At 38.7% G+C, this 20,222-nt stretch overlaps 1 protein-coding gene across 5 annotated transcripts in view; it reads left to right on the top strand.

Moving 5' to 3' along the window:
* Positions 1-5,833: 5,833 nt before the first annotated feature.
* The window catches only part of RALB (RAS like proto-oncogene B), a 46,397-nt gene continuing 32,008 nt past the window's right edge, over positions 5,834-20,222 (top strand). For 4 of the 5 annotated variants that reach the window (XR_015696292.1, XR_015696291.1, XR_001313152.2 and 1 more), the window contains exons 1-3: positions 5,839-6,199; positions 15,886-16,041; positions 19,512-19,720. Coding sequence is in view for 2 of the 5 variants with exons in the window: in XM_014059539.2 (XP_013915014.1) it covers positions 15,928-16,041; positions 19,512-19,720 (323 nt within the window). In the remaining 3 variants the exon portion in view is untranslated. Of the gene's footprint in view, positions 6,200-15,885; positions 16,042-19,511; positions 19,721-20,222 lie in introns of all 5 variants that reach the window. The other variant, XM_087712119.1, reaches the window with a different exon arrangement.

The raw sequence follows: 20,222 nt of genomic DNA, 5'->3' as shown, positions 1-20,222 counted from the left end.
ATATGGAATATATTTTACCAATGGTTGGAAACAAGAGGCAGAAGTTGGAACAAGAAATAATTAGCATTTGTGAAATTGGAATGTGATGTATTATGTAAATATAAATGAGTAGAACATATATATGTTGTATTTGTGCTGATAAATAAATAAAGGCATACAGGGGGTTGTAGAAAATCTAATATATATATATTATACGTAATTAGTGTCACAACCCCTGGTATGCCCAAATATGGGAGGAAGCTCACTGCTTCCATTCTCTGTCTATCAGCTCGTCACAAGAGACCATCCAGACAGAAACCCAACATTTTTACTGTTGCCTTTGTTACATTTGTGTTGTATTTGTGCTGATAAATAAATAAAGGGAGACTAGTATAGCTCTATTTCAAGCTATTTAGCTCTTGTCAGCTAGCCATACCCTTAGCTTGAAATAGATCTTTACTAGTCTCCCTTTATTTATTTATCAGCACAAATACAACACACACACACACACACACACACACTATCTATATCTAATCTATATCTATATCTATCTATCTATCTATCTATCTATCTATCTATCTATCTATCTATATATATGCATACATACATACATACATACACACACACACACACACACACACACACACACATGGGAAAGAACAACTGGACAACTTCCTTACACACCTCAACAGCCTACACCCCAAAATACAGTTCACCATGGAAACAGAAGTAAACAACCAACTTCCCTTCCTGGATGTCTTAGTCTACAGGAAATCTAATGGCTCCCTAGGACACACCATCTACCAGAAGAAAACACACACTAACCGCTACCTGCACGCACTCTCACACCACCACCCAGCCCAGATCAACTCCGTAGCCAAGACACTCATCTCCAGAACAAAACGCTTAGCTGATGAACAACACCTAAAAACCGAACTACACACTCTCACTAACGTACTGACATCCAATGGATTCCAAAGAAATAAGATCACCAACTAATCCAAAAAGAAACCCCCACTAAAATCCAGGACAGAGAACAAGAAAACAGAAAAGCCCTCCTCCCATACATAAAAGGCACCACAGACAGAATCAGCAAAATCCTCCACAAACACAACATCAAGACAGCATTCTGCACAAACCGAAAAATATCCACCATCCTAAGAAACCCCAAAGACAAAATTGAGTTAGAAAATCAAGGAGTATATGAAATCCCATGCACCACCTGCCCCACCACATACATCGGACAAACCAACAGAAGAATAAGTGCACGCATTGAAGAACACAAAAACGCAATCAGAAAAGAGGAACAAACTTCTTCCCTGGTCCAACACCTTAAAGCCACAGGACATAAAATTGAATTTAAAAAGACCAGAACTATTGCCAAGGCTGAACATTTTAACAAGAGAATAATCAGAGAAGCCATCGAGATACAAAAACGCCCACACAGCATGAATAGGCTGGACGATACCTCCTGCCTGCCAGCCATTTGGAAGCCCACCCTTATTGACAAATGAGTCCCTAACATGAGCAATGAAACCAGGCCCACACTCACAATAGCCACACAGGATGTCACCACCAAACATCCACAAAGAAAGCAGACAAAAACCCATACTGATGATGAGGCACGACCAAGGACCAGAAGCCAGACTGCAACTGCACCAGTAGCCACTTTAAACCCCTCCTATCCTTACATGAAACACAAACCCCCAACCAATCAGAACACACCTCCACCCAATCAGAACACAGCCAAGCTCCCACCCAATCAGCTCAAACTCCCACTGGCAGTTAAAAGGAAGAAACAGCCGAGATCTCACATTGCTCCTGGAAGCACGAAGCCTGAAGATGACGAATGAGACTGCGTCGAAACGTCGCCAAGACACTTCCAATTTTACGCGGGAGAAAACCCGAACAACCAAAGACATATATGTATGTATGTATGTATGTATGTATGTATGTCAATGTAATGTAAGAAGACAATGTTATTTGTATATTATCTGTTTTTTATGTTAGTATGTATGGCGGAGATAACGCCAGGATGGTAACACTGTTTCCAATATTTTAATAAGAAATGAATAATAAATAAATAAAATCAAACAGTTAAGATTCTTTCCCCTTTTGAAGTATGTATTGGAAACAGGCGAGCCTGGGGCATATTCTGGTTGTTTAGGATAGCACTGGAGTTGTTATTTCTGAAATCTGACTGATTGTAAAGGAAATAAGTCCAACAGCATTTCAAAAGATAAACAGCATTCTAAATGATTTTGAGATGTTTCCAAAGAGCATTTTTATTAACTCAGTTTAGCACTGCCTCATCTCAAACTGGGTTCATACAACATGCCAAATCAAAGCCAAAAAATATGGTGTATCAACACGATATGGGAACCCATTCATTGTGGTTTCTAAATTGTGGTTCAATAAATAGTTGTGATTTATAGAGTAAACCATGATTAAGGAACATGTATTTTAAGCCCATTTCAGTCACTCAAATATCCAGAAAGGGATTTTTCCTTCTCTTCATTAGAAATCTGATATACAATTTAATTAACTTCTCTCACATTTTTCTCCATTCTGGCAAGTTTTATCCTAATTGCTGATATAATAAACTAGATATAATAAAAACAGAACTTTTAAAAAGCACGTGTAGTGTCCTAATCCACATTCTTCTGCATTATCATAATGTGCAAAGGTCTTTTGGACAGATAAATACTGCCAAGCCCGCAAGCTCTCACACGTCAAATTTCAGTTAACAACTTGGCCAAGTCAAAATTGTCAGTCTAAATCTCTGACTCATCCATTTACAAAGTGATTCATTTCATTTTTGGACACAAGTGACCTTTTTTCCTTTTTCAGTCAGAAAATGAATGCTGATGTGCTTGTCAAAAGGCATTAGCACATTAGAATGAAGCATAAGTAAAAAGAGTGGGAAAAAACGGAATGAAAAATCTTGCTCGCTTAAACGAAGTGTGTTTGCTCAATTATTCCAGTTTTTGAGCTGGCAATAATACAAGGAATCATTAATGAATCAATTTCTGTGTTTGCACAACATGTTATGGCTATTTTTGCATAAAGACTATTTTAGCCTAAGAAAAATATTAACCACTTCTCAATAGTGAATAATCTCCAAGGATTGCACCCCAGAATTCCATGCCCAAATACACAAAAGGACAAGTTGGCAAACATGTGCATAGAACTGAACTGGCTTTGGAGGAAAGAAAATCTATTTAGTGCAATTTTAGTAACAAGTTTAAAAGAGCAGTATATTCTCAATCTTTAATGGGCTGGGAATTTTGACAACATGTCATGGGCATTCTCACAGAATAGCTGTCCAGAGAGCACACCCCATCACTCATTTTCCAGGATTCTTCTCTCACCAAAACAGAGGCAGTTCTGTTTTGCAACATGCTATTTCTCTGTTCATTTTAATCAAAGGGCTTGACAAGAAGAAATGAAAATGAAGTTGGTATGGAGAAAACCAATCTGGTATAGTGGCTGAGGCACCAGGAGAGAAATTGGGACACTGTGAGTTCTAATCCTGTCTAGGCACAAAGCCATCTAGATGACCTTGAGTCTGGGAGACCTTGAGCCAGCCACTCTTGCTCAGTCCAAGGAAGTAGGCAAACCACTTCCAAACCATCTTCCAAGAAAACTGCAAGGACTAGTCCAGTTGCTCCACACTGACAATAACGAAAATGGAGATTGCCAGATGCCAAGAGAAGAATTATTTGACATATTGATACCCAGGACTGCTAAAATACAGACTTTAGGTTTAACAATAACACATAAAAATGAATCTTTTCTACTATGGAGTTATTTTACTACTATTGACATCTCAGCCAATGCACTCTGATCTTGACTTTTACAAATGGATACAACTCGTACTGTTAATATAATAATTTTTTTTCAGTTATTTTGGTTCATAATGACACAATGAAGTACACACTAACTGCATAACATGCTAGATTAAAATGTGGTTGGTTATTTTGTGTTTGGAATATCATCAAATGCTTCTATTTATACAGAAATCTGAAAGGTTTCAATGGAACTTTTAATCTGATTGGTTAATTACAGCATTGCATTCTAATAAACTATAGTTACTTTAACCATGTTTTGCTAAGTAAACACATACCTCACAAGGCACTGATTACAAGCCATAATGGCTGGCTTCACAGAGCATGCTATGCCAAACCTAGATAAACCACATCATTGTTTAATGCAATGTTTGAAAGCAGTCAGCAGCACAACAAAGTTGCATTTTCAGGTCCAGACAGAATAGCAATAGAACTTAGATTTATATATGCTTCACGGTCCTTTACAGCCCTAAGTGGTTTTATGGAGTCAGCATATTGCCCCCAACAATCTGGGTCCTCATTTTACCAACCTCGGAAGGATGGAAGGCTGAGTCAACCTTGAGCCTGGAATCATAGCTTCCAAGGCCTATTTTTATTAATTTCAAACCAAAATCCAGTAAATTCAGCAACATCATAGGTTTGAAACTGGCCCTATATAGTAGAAACATCCACAAGAGAAGCATTGTAGCCCTAGAGCCGGGATGGCGAACCTATGGCACGCGTGCTACAGGTAGCATGCAGAGCCATTTCTCAGGGCATGCAAGGCGTTGCCCTGTCAGTTGGCTAGCGTGCATGTGCACGCTGGCCAGCCTTTTTTGGAGGCCATTTTTCACCTTCCCCAGGCTCCAGAGACTTTATAGGAGCCTGGGGAGGGCGAAAACAGCCTCCCCACTTGAAGGCTCTGGAGGGCCTTTGGGGGGGGGGCTCCTATAAAGGCTCTGGAGCCTGGGGAGGGCGAAAAACACAAGCAAAAAAGGGGGGGCACTGGTCATGTGCACTGGGGGGGATCACACATTGCATTATGGCTGTGGCACGCCTGCGCACAACCCCCCTGTGCTCTCCCCACTTTTGGCACGTGAGCCAAAAAAGGTTCGCCATCGCTGCCCTAGAGCCTCTAAAAAAAGCCCCATTAAGAAAGCCTGTTAATTGAAAGCCTGAATAAGACCATTACACACAGTATGTGCTATACAGTATGAGCTTTACTATTGACATAATTAGCTGCTTAGCACTTCAGCTTCTAATGAAATGATAATTTCAAAACCACTGACAAGTTTCTACCAGCTATAATTAAGACAGAAGAGATGATGTGTTAATAGCTGTGAATATGAAACACCAACTCACTCCTCAATATTAAAGAACAGCCTGGCTAGGAAATTTTAATAAATTAGGAAAACTCGTGTAATGAAAGTTTCCTATCAGCTGCAGCAACGTTTCCCTTCGGCAGGCCAATCCAGTGGAAGAGAAATACATAAAACGAGATAAAAGCACAGCTGAAGCAGCAGAAAGGGAAAACGCGCACAACTGAAACACAAGCAAAAAAATAAATCATTTTAATATGACCCTAAACCCAATTCAAAAGGCCATGATGCAAAAAGAGCATCTTGTCTCTTTGTCCAAACGTGAAGGGAGCACGAACAATGTCGCTAAGCGTGTCATTAAATTTAGCCACTAGCCAGACCTTCCCAGCACTGACTGTAGTGAATACACACTAGGCGACTCTTCCTTAGAAGACCATCCATTCTATATAATCCATTCTCTAGTACCGGTAGTTCAACCAATCCTCTTTCTTCTACCTCCAATTGGACAAGAGACGGTCACGTGCTTGAGACGCACACTCTCCCCCGCCCTTTCCTCTTATCGTCGGACGCGGCTGGCTCTTGGAAGTGTAAAAAAAAAGGGGAAAAAAGCGCTCGGGAGCACGGGCTGGAGTGGGCGTGAAGCCCAGAGGAAGGAGGGGCAGAGCGAATGCAAAACAAACAAAGACGCTGCATTTTGCTTTGAGCCGCGACATCATTGAGCACGCCACGTCGGTATTTTTTTTCCAAAAAAGCAGCAGGAGTTGCGCGCGCAAGTCGAGAACCTGAGGGAATTGTATGCTAGCTCGCTCGCTCGAGCAGCGCGCGCGCGCACGGGCGGGCTTTCCTCCATCTGGGCGGTAACGAGCGCGTGCATGGGCAGGTGCGGGCGCGCGCGGCGGTGTGCTGCTGCTGCTACTAATATCCGCCTCCCTAAAAAGCGAGGGTAGCGACGCTAAGGGCGACCGGCCTCAGGCAGGAGAGAACCTCGGTACTTTTTTTTCTTTTTGCTCGGCAGCTTTTGAAGTCAACAACTACCTAGAGCCCCCCCCTCACCGCGCCCACGGCAACGGAAAGGTAAATGCCGTGCTTCTTTCTTTCTTTCTTACAGGGAGGGAGACGGGCAAGGAAGAAGAGCCTCCTAGTTTCAAACCTCTTTTTTTTTAAGGTGAGCGAGGCTGCAGCGGCCGCGGGAGCCAGCTTTGTTCGTGCCGCCGTGGAGAGGAAGGAAAGGGGAAGCGAGTGCTTCGGGGTTGGGCAGTTGCTTTTCCATTTTGTGGCATTGCAGTTGGGAACGAACCCGGGACTGGCTGGCTGGCTGGCTGGCTGGCTGGCTGGGGGGGTTGAAAAAAATATTGCCCCCCTCCCCTCCTTCGGTAGTGGACCTAATAGAGAACCCCCGCAGGCAACGAAAGTACTTTGTCGGTGTAACTAATCCCTTAAAGAAGGGGGTGGGAAGCGGGGGGTGTATCGCTTCCCTTTCCCTCTTTCTTCATTCTTACCCCGTAATGGCGGCGGAACTTTAGGTGGTTCGGATGCCTTTTCTTTTTATGGATATTATAAACAGAGGGCTTTTGCGTTGGCTCCTTTTTGGGGGGAAGGAGAAGGTGTGTGTGTGGGAAGCCTTTTGTGTGAGGGGGTGGGGGTGTCTTTCATGGCAAGCCCGCTTGTTCAGGGAGTTGGGTGGGGGGCTCCGAAGGTTCCCTTAGGGCTACACCACTGGCCATCCCTTTGCTCAATTAAAGGGATTTTTGTGTGTGTGTAAAGCCTGCGAGACACGGGTGTTGTATTGATCCGAGGGTAAGTGGAAATGGAATAAAGTGTATTTACCCAAAATAAGAGTTTCAGTGCGAGGAGAAATGTCCCCCTTTAAATACCGTTTTTTTGGGAGGGGGACAAACGATCTGCCAAAAGCTTGTTTATGGAGAACTAGTCCAGCGTAAAAGTGGGGATTGGATGTTTAGAAGACCTCCCACGTCAAATCTAGTTTCCACTTTTGTGTATTAGAACGTTGTAGCAGATCTGCCTCAGATTTCTTTCTTTTCTTTTAACTTCCTTAAGTATGGACAATAATATCATGTTACTTTTTGCTGCCATTAACACAGGGGAGATAATATGAACCTATGCAAGAACTTGAGGTGATGAGTAAATTCATTATGAAGTGTCAATAGGTTATATATTTGTTGCTTACCCTACTCCTTTCTGGATTTCATTGAAACATTTTCCACATTAAGCTGGCTTGATCTAAAGGCCCTGTTAGAATTAAAAAAAACATGGTTATTTATGCTGGAATTGTTCAAATTATTTTTTATTCATATGTCATAGCTGCCTAGCTTCAAACACCTCTAAACTGGTAGAAAATATTTCTGATTTGTTAATTTGGTAGTGTCTAATTCCTGGAGATCAGATTTGAATAAATACAGTGCTTGAATTGGAAATCCTTGGTTGTGTTACTCTTATTTAAACAAAAAGTAGATCTCTATCAATTTCAATACAGATTCCTAGGGAACTCCGCCGTTTGTATTCTTTCCTTTTTTGTTGTCTAATAAATAACTAACTCCATCTCTTATTTTATGACTACTAAAGTATACACTAAAGAATGTTGTCAAGGGATGCTGGAATTTTTTTTGGAAGTCAAATACAACATTGTATCAGATTATACCTATACATTTCAAGCATGGATATCTGCCATTTATCCTTGGCAGTGAAGACAAATTATTCCTGCATTTTCTCTGCAGTCTCCTTATTCTTCTTTAGCAGTATTTGGTTTTCCAGAGGTTCAACTGTCTTTCTGGCCAGTTTCCTAATTCTGACATGTTTATTAAATAATTTGCTTTTGCTGGTTTTAGGGCTATTAATTAATATTTTTAGCTTTTACTTTTTCCCCTGAAACTCTTTTGTGCCATTTTATTTTGTCTAACTTCTGGTTGAGTCCTCCTCCCCATTATAGACACTGCAAAATACAGACTTTATCATTACTGCTTGTCTTTTGTATGTGCTGAGGCATGTTACTAATGTTACACAGATGCTTAATGCTTCAGTAAGTTGAGAACACAAACTGCTAGACAAACGAAAGACTAGGGACTCCGCTATTCAGAAAGAAAGAAGGGATCTACTAGATGAGGTTCTAATGTTTCATTGAAGAAAAATATAGAAATAGCCAGGAAATCTGAGGTTTTGTATATTGAGTTCAATTTTGTTTTGTCAAATTTTGTTTGTTTGGGAAAGCCAGGGTATAACAGACTTGATTGAGCATATAGGACACTAATTAATATCTTGGTATATATACATAAGGTAAAGGTTCCCCTCACACATATGTGCTAGTGGGGCGGTGCTCATCTCCTTTTCAAAGCGAAAGATCCAGTGCTGTCCGAAGACGACTCTGGCCATGCGGCTGGCATGACTAAACGCTGAAGGCCCACGGAGCACTGTTACCTCCCCACCAAAGGTGGTTCCTATTTTTCTACTTGTATTTTTACATGCTTTCGAACTGCTAGATTGGCAGAAGGTGGGACAAATAACAGGAGTTCACGCCATTACGCGGTGCTAGGGATTCGAACCACTGAACTGCTGACTTTTCTGACCAAGAGCTCAGCATCTTAGCCATTGAGCCACCACGTCCCTTATATACATATAGGAGACTAATTAATATCTTGGTATATATACATTTTTGCAATTATATATAAACATAGAATATATAATTGATTTTTTCTTCAGAAATTACTGTTTGGAACTTCCAGAGAATGATAGAATTTATAAATATACTTTTCATGTACTAGAGATTTATAGTTGAGTGATTGTTGTTTAGCTCAGCCAGATAATGATGGACATTGCAACTATAATAAGAGTCAGTTGCCAAATATCCAGATTTTGATCATGTGGCCATGGGGATGATGCTGCAACAGTCACAAGTGTGAAAAACAGTCATGTCACCTTTTTTTCAGTACCATTGTAAACTTTGAAAACTGGTCACTAAATGATCTGCCATAAATTGAAGACTAGCTGTCTGGAGGTAACATTTTCTTTCATTTATTTTGAAAGAAAATAGCAATAGCAATAGCAGTAGACTTATATACCGCTTCATAGGCCTTTCAGGCCTCTCTAAGCGGTTTACAGAGAGTCAGCATATTGCCCCCAACAATCTGGGTCCTCATTTTACCCACCTCGGAAGGATGGAAGGCTGAGTCAACCCTGAGCCGGTGAGATTTGAACCGCTGACTTGCTGATCTAGCAGTAGCCTGCAGTGCTGCTTTTAACCACTGCGCCACCCGTATTACCATTATCTTATTCTAGTTGATCATTTCAAGTGGGTTTATAAACCAATTAAAATTGATCTGGTTCAGTGATAATGCTAAACCAAAATATGGGTGGTTGTTGAATGGGATAATACATAAATACATCTGTAGAAAGAAACTATTTTTCAGATCACTGAGAATGGGTTTGTACAGCATGCACAAACACAAATCACAGGAACATGGTAATTTCCTAAAGAATCCTGCATATTATTGGAAAATTTTATCATTATAAAATTGGCTTGTTATAAAATTGTCCATATATAGCCAACATTTTAAATTAGAACTTTTAGTTGCAGTTATTTAGTTGCAATTATTGAAAATGATCCTCTTAGAAACAAGAAATAGACAGTTATCATATTCTCCTGCTCTTAACTCCCCCAGCTGGGATATATTTCAGGCTTTTCTTGAGGCTCCGCTCAAGTGTTTTGAGGTTTTTGTTTTGCTTAAAGTCATGAAAGCAGTCAAAATGAGCACTTTAGGTTCATTATGTGCAAAGTGACAAGGTAACCTCTCCCAACATGGTAACTTTCAGATGTTTTGGGACTATGATTCAATTCAGTTTGGGAATTTGGGGAGTTATTTTCCCAATGCATCTTGAGAAATCCCAGTTGAGGTAGGTAGACCTTTCCTTTCAAGGGACATCTTAAAGAAGTTAAGTTGCTGTACCTTATCTTACAGTGTTTATTGTTGGTTGGTGCCCTGTTTTATTTTACTAAGAGCCAAGGTGGCGCAGTGGTTAAATGCAGCACTGCAGGCTACTGCTAGATCAGCAGTTCAGCGGTTCAAATCTCACCGGCTCAGGGTTGACTCAGCCTTCCATCCTTCCGAGGTGGGTAAAATGAGGACCCAGATTGTTGGGGGCAATATTCTGACTCTCTGTAAACCGCTTAGAGAGGGCTGAAAGCACTATGAAGCGGTATATAAGTCTACTGCTATTGCTATAAGTCTACTGCTATTGCTATTTACTTGAATTAGCAATCCTTTTATATGATGCACACTTCACTGTTAACATGTAGAAATAGGCAAAATGCTTCAAGGTGAAAATATCTTGACACCCCCCCCCCCAAATCCCAATGCAAATTTCTAAGATGAAACTACTTTCATTGTGATTGGACCAAGTGCTTCCAACTTTAGGACATTTCCAATGAAGACAAAATAGGACTTCTGGAATTTAGTACAAAGCTTCCTTAATCTTCCAAAGTTTTTCTTTATAAATTAAAAAAAGTCTTACTGTATAGAAGTTCATTTTTATGGTAGGACTAAAGTGACTTATGGCATCTTCCTGTTTCTTCCCCATGTTTAAAACTAGTAGACTCCAGAGGAAATTTATTTTCTGTTATTTTTGGTAGAGATAATGTTTGCCACCTCAGCATTCTTGTACAAGTTTATATTATAGTCTGGTGTTGGGGGAAAAGTGCTGAAATTGTATAGGATTAGAATGAGAGTTTAGTAATTTTAAATGGGGTGGAAAGACAAGAGCATTTCGTTATCCAAGATTGCCAATCGCTAACAACCTATGATCTAAAATTCTGAAGAAGTCTCTAGATTTGTATTATGCCATTTCTAGATTGTTTGTATCCCAATCAGGAAGATGTCAAGACTGAGTAATTGCTGGATGGAAACCTGAAAAAAGAATAGAAATAGAAATAGGATTCTTTATTGACCAATTGTGGTTGAACACACAAAAATTATCTCCAATGCATAAGCTCATAGTGTACCTATAAAAAACTAGTGAATAGGTCATAATCATAGTTACAATCATTAATCAACATTAATCCAAACAACAACTGATAAATCATAAGAAACAAATAGGAGACAATAGTGGGAAAGATGGGAAATGAGACTGCTGTGGGAATTAAGTGTTCAGCAGTGATGGCATGGGCAAAAAACCCTACCTTTATATGTCTAGTTATTTTGACATGCAATGCACTGTAGCGGTGTCCTGAGGGGAGAAGTTGAAACAGTTTATGTCCAGGATGTGAGGGATCTGTAGATACTTTCTCAGACCTCATTCTGGTTCGTGCAGTATACAGATCCTCAATGGAAGGCTAGTTGCAATTGAGGTGGTTGTTTTGGTTTTTTTTTTTTTGTTTGTTTTTTGTTTTTTGCAGTCCTACCTATCCTTTGAAATCTGTACCTGTCTTATTTGGTTGCTATGACACACCATATTGAGGTAGAAATAACAGATTCAATAATTACTCTGTAGAACTGTATCCGCAGATCCTTGGGCAATCTGAGCTTTCTGAGTTGATACAGAAAGAAGATTCTTTGTGGTGCCTTTTTAATGATGATTCTAGTGTTAGGTGTCCATTTCAAGTCCTTGGAGTTTAAAGAACCTAGAAACCTGAAGGTTACATTAACTCAAAATGTTGCATGACTATTTCAGCCTCGTTTTGTGGATGTCGTTTTTTTAAGCTCTTGTAATTTAGATGGTGCTTAATTTAGATGGTGCTTGTTTTTCCTCTTCAGTGTGCCAATTCTGATTACATCATTAATGAGTTGTGAGTATGTATCTTGTTAAACTTTTAGGTTTGGACATGGAACAGACTTGGCTGTTCATCCCATACACAAAAAGGCAGTATGTGCCTTCAGGTTTGCTGAATAGCATTATGGTTGTAAACACAGGGCAAAATGTAGCCATGGCAACATTTGTGTGGGGGTTTTTAAATGTGGAAGAATGCAGGTATCTCTTAGTTATTGCTCATCATTTTTATCTCTCAACAAAGAAATTTGCATTTAAAGCAACATAAACTTTTGAGCAAGAATGAAATATGCTCTTTCTTGTTTAAAAGTCAGGCAGAATTAGGATTTGGATTATATAAAAAAGGATTTCTTTATATTGAACAAAGTATTAAAATAAGATATTTCTATAGCATGAGATACAAGAATAGAGTTCCCTTGATGTGTTTAATTTATTTCATGAATGCATTTCTGTACAAAAAATATTACTGTTATGTTGTTAATGTTCTGAGCTATTCAAGGTTAAGTGATACAGGAGAGAAGCAAAAATAGCTCTCCATATCTTATTTAGATATATTGAAGAGCACAAAATAAAAATTAAAAAATTGAAGTACCTCTTCCACAAAATTAAGTAACTAATCATTATATAAATAGCAATCACATGATTTAAATTGAATGGTTTGGGACCAGCAGCATGACCTAAATTTTATACTCTTCTTCAAATGGATGACTTTAATAAATGCATTTATATATATTTTTGACTGTGAACTCTTGCTAATGCAAATTGTATTGCTTTGGAGATAATGGTCACAATAAACTATTAGCTGCATACATAAATTAATACGTATTCTCTAATTAAGTAAGAATTAGTGTGTTGTGACCTCAGGTAGGAAAATTGTTAATTCATGCTTATGCAGGTAATCCTCGCTTATCAACCACTTAATTCAATGACCATTCAAAGTTACAGTGGTGTTAAAAAAGGAGACTTATGGGTGGTCCTCAAAGTTGCAGCTGTGGTAGCTTCCCCACAATCATGTAATTGCAATTTGAGCACTTGGAAACTGACACACATTTACACCAATTATAATGTCCCACAGTTGCATTATCACCATTTGCAACCTTGGCAATCTGCTTCCAAAAAACAAAATCAATGCAAGCTAGCATCAAGCCACAAGTTGCAGTCACTTGATGTGACACTTAACCTGGGATGATTCGCTTAACAATCACAGCCAGAACTGATGTAAGTTGTGTACAGTCACATAACTTTTCACTGTACATTTGCTTCATTTAGCAATGGAGTTTCCTGTCCCAACTGTGCTAAGTAAATGGGCAGTACCTGTAATGCTTGGTCACTGGTAAAACTAGAGCAATGGTAAGCTAAGTAGTTAGCAAAATCTCAAGATTAAACTGCTTGTACTGGTCACTGGATACCTTCTTTGGATTGATTAGTCAGCTGTTTTTGCTCATTTGCTGATTCTTATACCTCCTCAGAACTCCTGGTAGCCTGTTGTTCATATTTCCTCTTTGTTTTCAAGTAATCTGCATAAACCAGAGAGTGCAAAATTTGGCTTGAAAAACTTATTTAAAAAAACAAAAATCTAAGATCATGGCATCCGGTCACTTCCTGGCAAATAAAAGGGAAAGAAATGGAAGCAGTAACAGATTTAATTTTCTTGGGCTCCAAGATCACTGTAGACGGTGACTGCAGCCATGAAATTACAGGTAGTCCTTAACTTACAACAGCTCAGTTAGTGACCATTCAAAGTTACAGTGGCACTGGAAAAAAGTCTTATGACTGTTTTTCACACTTATGGCTCTTGCAACATCCCCATTTTACATGATCAAAATTCAGATGCTTGGCAACCGATTAATATTTATGACATTTGCAGTATCCTGTGGTCATGACTTTTGCGGCCTTCTGACAAGCGAAGTCAATGGAAAAGCCAGATTCACTTAACAACCAAGCTACTGTAGTGATTCACTTAACAATTGTGGCAAGAAAAGTCACAAAATGGGGCAACATTCCCTTAACAATTCTCTTGCTTAGCAACAGAAATGTTGGGCTTGATTGTGTTAGTAAAGTTGAGCACTACGCAATGAACATGAAATTGGGCCAACTCCAGGAGACAGTAGAGGAGACTGGTGTGCTATGTAGTCCATGGGTCATGAAGAGTTGGACATGACGTAGGGACTGAACAATGTTGAATATGAACTGAAATATCCCTGCTCTTTTCTGACTGCAGTGAAAATTGAGAAGGAAGGAGCAAGGAGAGATTTATTCTTCTGCTAATAGGAAAGGTTTTGATTTCCATAATCATGTCTTAAAATTTAATGTCTCAGCAGAATTGCTGAATATAAGATAAACTCTGAATCATTATGGTGCATATAATTGAGCCATCTAAAATATTATAATCCATTTGGCTTTCATTCTTTTATCAGATATATAGTGTGAGAAAATAGAATTCACATGTTTAGTTTTGCAGTTTCTGATTTCATGTTAGCAGTTGAATCCGTCTTAGAAATGGAGTACTAGAAGGCTTTTACAAAAACGTTCTGTCTCTGTATAGATCAGTGGATCAGACTCTGTTCTTAAAGAATGACCGCTTTCAATTGCAGTCTAGCTGGGTAAATTGTGGATTGCCAGCTGCATGGCAAGTAAAAGAAGAAAGATTGTATCTGCTTGCTTGATTAGAGTCAGTGATAAAGTAGAATTTTAGGAAAGGTCTGAGCAAATCTGCGGAGGGAATCAAATTTCAAAGCCATTAAATATTTTATATCCATACATACATCTTGTATGATATGGATTGAAAACGATATCGTGGTTATTTTATTATTTAATTAAACATAGAAGCCATGCTATTCCAGATAAGCGCATTCAATTTATACTTTAAAAAATAAAGAAAAGGATTTTAAAAGGGAAGGATTATTTTTTGGTAAAAACCATCCACAACGCAATACAACGTATTACAGGCGGTTCATAGGGCGGGGGAAACACCCCACCAGGCTTAGTCTGGCCATGTGCCATCAGTATGTTACCCTCCCTAGGGATGTGTTAGCTTTGGTACATCCCATCCTGGATATTCCTCCCCTCACTATGGAGAAAGGGTGTTGGTACTTACCTGATACGCCTCTTCTTATAGTGGGGGAGGAGTATCCAGACCCTCCCTGTCATGATAATGTAACATGTGTTATGATGGATGTTGCACTAATATGTTCAAGTTATAATTCAATAAAAAGTTTGAAACCATAACAAAGGTCTGGAGTGGATGGCACAACGGATCGGATAGAGTTCTTCACCGATAACTGGGCGGTGCCTAGTGGACCAGGGGTGTATACCAAGAGCTTATCTGACTCAGTCCAATCAACGAGAGGATAAGGTCAACCCATCCTGGATACTCCTCCCCCACTATGAGAAGAGGCGTATCAGATAAAGTACCAACGCCTTTTTCTGTTCTATTTCATCATATTTGTTTCTAATGTCAACTAAATTACAAATTCGACATTTTAACAGAAATCAAAATTGCATGTATCTTAATATTGACTTGTTTGCACACTATAGTTAAAGCCAAACTCAATGTCTTTTGAAGTGAAATTATACGTTTGCTATTTGAAAAGGGAAACAGGATTTTGCAAATACTTAACAATACAATACAATATAATACAATAGCAGAGTTGGAAAGGACCTTGGAGGTCTTCTAATCCAACCCCCTGCCTAGGCAGGAAACCTTATACCGTTTCAGACAAATGGCTATCTTAAAAACTTCCACTTATTCAAAAATCATACTAGAATTATAGGAAAGCCTAATAATTATTCATCATATTGTATTCTAAATTGATCAGTAATTTATCCAGATGAAATTGCAATTAAAGCATTAATGTTTATTTAGTCCTTCTCAACGGTTTGATATATTTGAAATATTGTCTGATTGCAACAGAGAATTCTTTCATTCTGGTGATTAAATACTTAATCTGAATAACAAAACATCTGTTTTTTTTTTTGGCTTCTAGCTCATCAGTCTACTCAGCTCATACCTGAGAACCATATTAAAAATGGCTGCTAGTAAAGCAAAAAGTCAAAGCTCTCTTGCCCTTCACAAAGTAATCATGGTGGGTAGTGGAGGCGTGGGCAAATCAGCACTTACACTTCAGTTTATGTATGATGAGGTAAGATATTTGTTGCTTTTCTATTTATAGGTATTAAAATGGTGTACAATAGGGTCTGCACTAAACTGCTTTTACTGTGCATTGTAGGACATCAATACAAGACCATAAATTTGTAAAACATTTTTCAGAAAGAGAAATAATTTTACTCTGTTTTTTCCTGCTGGTAGTTTAGATTAGATCTCATAGTTTTAAATATAAAAAGCAGTCTAGAATAGTCAGCAAAATAACATCTCTTTATAACTTTTTATCCTTGAAACTATTTTTCTTTTCAAAACCAATATACCACTTCATACATTTATATTTTTCTTCAAATTTCTCAGTTCTGTTAAGAATGTAATCATATATAAGAAAGTGGCAGAAATTCTTAAAGGAGTCATATTGCTACATTTTCCCATGTACAACAGTTATTCCTGCAGCATTATTATTTTCATCATTTTAACGGGCTGTTTTCACCAACATATACAGCATTTCAATTCTAGCCTGTAATTATTTATATAAAAAATTGTTCTGCATGGCCTTTGTCATTTTTTTCTTAAGCATTCCTTGCTCTCTTCTATTACCATATTTTGCAGAGTATAAGACACTCTGGAGTATAAGACGCACCTTCATGTTTGGGGAGGAAAATAAGAAAAAAAATCTGCCTCTGTCTACCAGCATCCATCAGTATTCACCTAGCTAGCGACCTTAGTAAACAGCCTGTTTAACTTCAGCACATTAGTTTGCTGGTTGTGAGCACGGGCGCACGATCACAGCTTCAGCTGATCATTGCAGGGAGCTCCAGTGAGTAAAGCAGTCAAAGCATGGAAGCGGTCAGACAAGGCAGCAGCTGTTCTGGATTGCCATTTTGGCTTCCGTGCCTTGTGTTTTAAGCCTTTAAACGCTCCGTTTGAGACATGTTCAAGGCTGCGGGGATCGCCAAAGCACATTAATGCCAATTGTTGCCCAAAAATGTGATGTGCAGAGGCCAAATCTGAGGCATGCGGAGGACTGAAACACAATGTGCAAAGGCTGAAAATGCGATGTGAGGAGGCAGCGATCGGCAGTGGTGTGCTCTGGTGATCCCAGCAGCCTTGAACAGGTCTCAAATGGAGCATTCAGAGGCTGAAAATGCAAGTCGTGGAGGCCAAAAATACAAACCACGGAGGGAGTCTATGACAATCCCTGCAGCCTGGAACAGGTCTAAAACGTGACATGTGGAGGCTGAAGGGTGGGCGGGGCTACATTCAGTGTATAAGATGCACTCAAATTTTCAACCTCTTGGGGGGGGAGAAGTGCGTCTTATACTCCGAAAAATACAGTACATCCTTTCAAACTTTTGTTCTTATAAACGAACTTTGTTTTTTCTCTTTTACAGCAGTCATTCTTTGCTGTGCATGTTTCTCATCCATGGCTTCTTTCATTTAATGATTTTGCTGCAAATTGTATTTCATAGTTCACGTTTTCATTACTATTTCATAATTGCGTACACCTAGAGTAATTCTGTATATTCTCTCCAAGGAGTTTTTTCATTCTCTTTCCTTTCATTCATTGTATTAGGAAATTAATTTATCTTCTATATTTTTTCTACACAAAGCTCTTATTTCTCCCCTTCTACTTTCTCTCTAATTATTTTTATTTTTCTGGGGTTTTTTATGTCGATTTTCTGAAGATCTTTGTTGACAGTACCAGAAACAATGACCTGTCTTAAACTAAGAACTTCTCATCCCCTTTATACCCTTTAATCTACTATCAAACTATCAAAGTAGTCATACTTAATTATTCATTGTTTTTTTATGTATACGTATGAATTGACTTAAACTATATGCAGGTAATCGTCCGGTTACCAGAGTTCCTTTAGCAAACATTCAAAGTTATGCAATCAGAACTCCCTAGTGTTTACGAACAAGTCCCAAAACTACGAATCTTGTAGCCCCACGGCAGTTGTTCACCCCTATGAACAATCGTGGAGAGACTGCAACATTCCTCCTGCACTTTGCTGGCCAAAATGGAGGTTTGGAGGGGCATTCTTGCGCCAATGCTCAGTTTAGGCCTGGGCAGGCCTCGCCTGGCACATTGCTGGCCAAAATGGAGGTTCAGAAGGGTAGGCCTGCCCCTCCTAATCTCCGTTTAGGCCTGCTTACTCCCACAAATCCTCAGGTTACAAATGTAATGGGCAGCCCTCATTACATTTGTAACTAGAGGACTACCTGTATTTGAAACGTGCCTTTTTCTAAGCATATATTTACCTAATGATCACCTTTGTAATTGATCATGAGTTTTAGAAAATTCATTTAAAATATTGTATAATTTTTGCTACATTTTTTCCTTACTGTTTTGTTATCAACATTCACTGGAGTGATCATTATTCACCAAACTGTAATACACAGTTATCACCAGTCTACAATTATATTCATCCACAACAATCTAGATGTCATCCATTTATGTTTGATATGAATATCAAAATCATACATTTCAGATATTTCATAATTACATCTATCCTTTGATTTATATGTTTTCATCATCTCCATTAGTTCAACTATGCTTTCATTCAAATTTATTACTCCTTTTATCCTAGTTTCACAGCATAGAATGTAATTGTTTTTTTTAAATTTATTTCCTTAATTCATCCTCTTAAATATCATTTACTCCTCTTACACTCAAGTTGTAACCTTCTACATGCCATGGTTATCAGTAGATAGGCACATAAATCTGCTATCCAATGTGGCTTTTGATAACTTAAGATTTTCACATAAGATGTTTTTCAATAACACAGGAAAGAAGTAGATTAGGTTACTAGTTGTCCATGCTACATGAAGCATTTCCTACTAATAGTAAAGACACCTGGGTCAGTTTTGGCATATTTTGACTAGTATGCCCTGAGCACAATCAAACCCAGTTTTTTCCAAACATTTTCACTCTGTGTAAGGTAGGATTTCCAATATAAAGACTACTTTGCAAGTCAGCATATTATTTCCAGTATCCCACCATGAGTGGAATATACAAAGTACAAATGCTTATTAATACCAATTTTTACCCCATTTTATGGATCATGCTAATGTGGGAGAAGCATAATATCTGACTGGGTTGCAATCTCAAGATGAATAATACTTAGGACTTCAGAGGTAGACTTAGAATTGCTTGAACAAATTCTAATGGCAATAGATTTATCATGAAAGGCTTTCATGAATTTTCCTTCCAGAATAAATATTTTCCTTTACTCACGATAAACCAAAGCAGAATTTATACATAAAATCTACAAGGTTTTTTTTTTTTTAAAAAAATAAGAGTACATTGTTTTGATCCCTAGATTATTAATTGAAGCAGATCTTTAACACATAAATGAAGGAAACATTTTTATCTCAGCGCTATATGCACTGGAGCCGCAAATAGGCATTCTTGTTAATTGCATATAAAGGCATTATCTATAACTTAATTTGCTGTTCAAAGGAGTGCTAGAAACTTATTTCTAAGTGTTGTTTTATGCTTTCTAGTTTGTTGAAGACTATGAACCAACCAAGGCTGATAGTTACAGAAAAAAAGTTGTTCTAGATGGTGAAGAAGTCCAAATAGATATTCTGGATACAGCTGGGCAAGAAGATTATGCAGCTATTCGAGACAACTATTTCCGGAGTGGAGAAGGTTTTCTCTTAGTTTTCTCCATTACTGAGCATGAATCATTTACAGCCACAGCAGAATTTAGGTAAATATGTTCTCTAGATGTTTTCATTGGAGTTTGATTTTTGATTGAATCTACAATGTGTCCAAAAGAAAGATGCTATCTTTCCTTTTATTTCCAGAACACATTAAGCTTTGAGCATCTGCTAAACTGAACAGGAAAATACTTTTCCTTTGAAGACGCAAAGGGTACTGATTAAATGTGGCTGTGGGGACTGCATTTTTGTAGAGCAGATACCGTATTAGGCACATCTTCCCCCACCTAAAAGAGGGTGAAAACTTGGGTGTGTCTTATACACTGAATGTAGCCCCACCCACCCACCAGCCCCAACCCTTTGGCCTCTGCCTCCCAGCAATTTACCTCCTTGCAGCAAATGGGGCTTGTGGAGGCTGCAATAGGTTATAGCAATCCCTGCAGCCTGAAACAGCTGATGATCGGGAGGCAAATTGCTGGGAGGCAGAGGTAGATTTTTTTTCTCCTTGCGCTAATCAGACTGTTTGCTGCAAGGAGGTAAATCAGTAACTAT

Source organism: Thamnophis sirtalis, unplaced genomic scaffold, assembly GCF_051295495.1.
Source record: "Thamnophis sirtalis isolate CommonGarterSnake01/CBP01778 unplaced genomic scaffold, rThaSir2_p1.2 scaffold_1, whole genome shotgun sequence".
Taxonomy (NCBI): Eukaryota; Metazoa; Chordata; class Lepidosauria; order Squamata; family Natricidae; genus Thamnophis; species Thamnophis sirtalis.
This window is presented reverse-complemented; position numbering and strand designations above follow the sequence as displayed.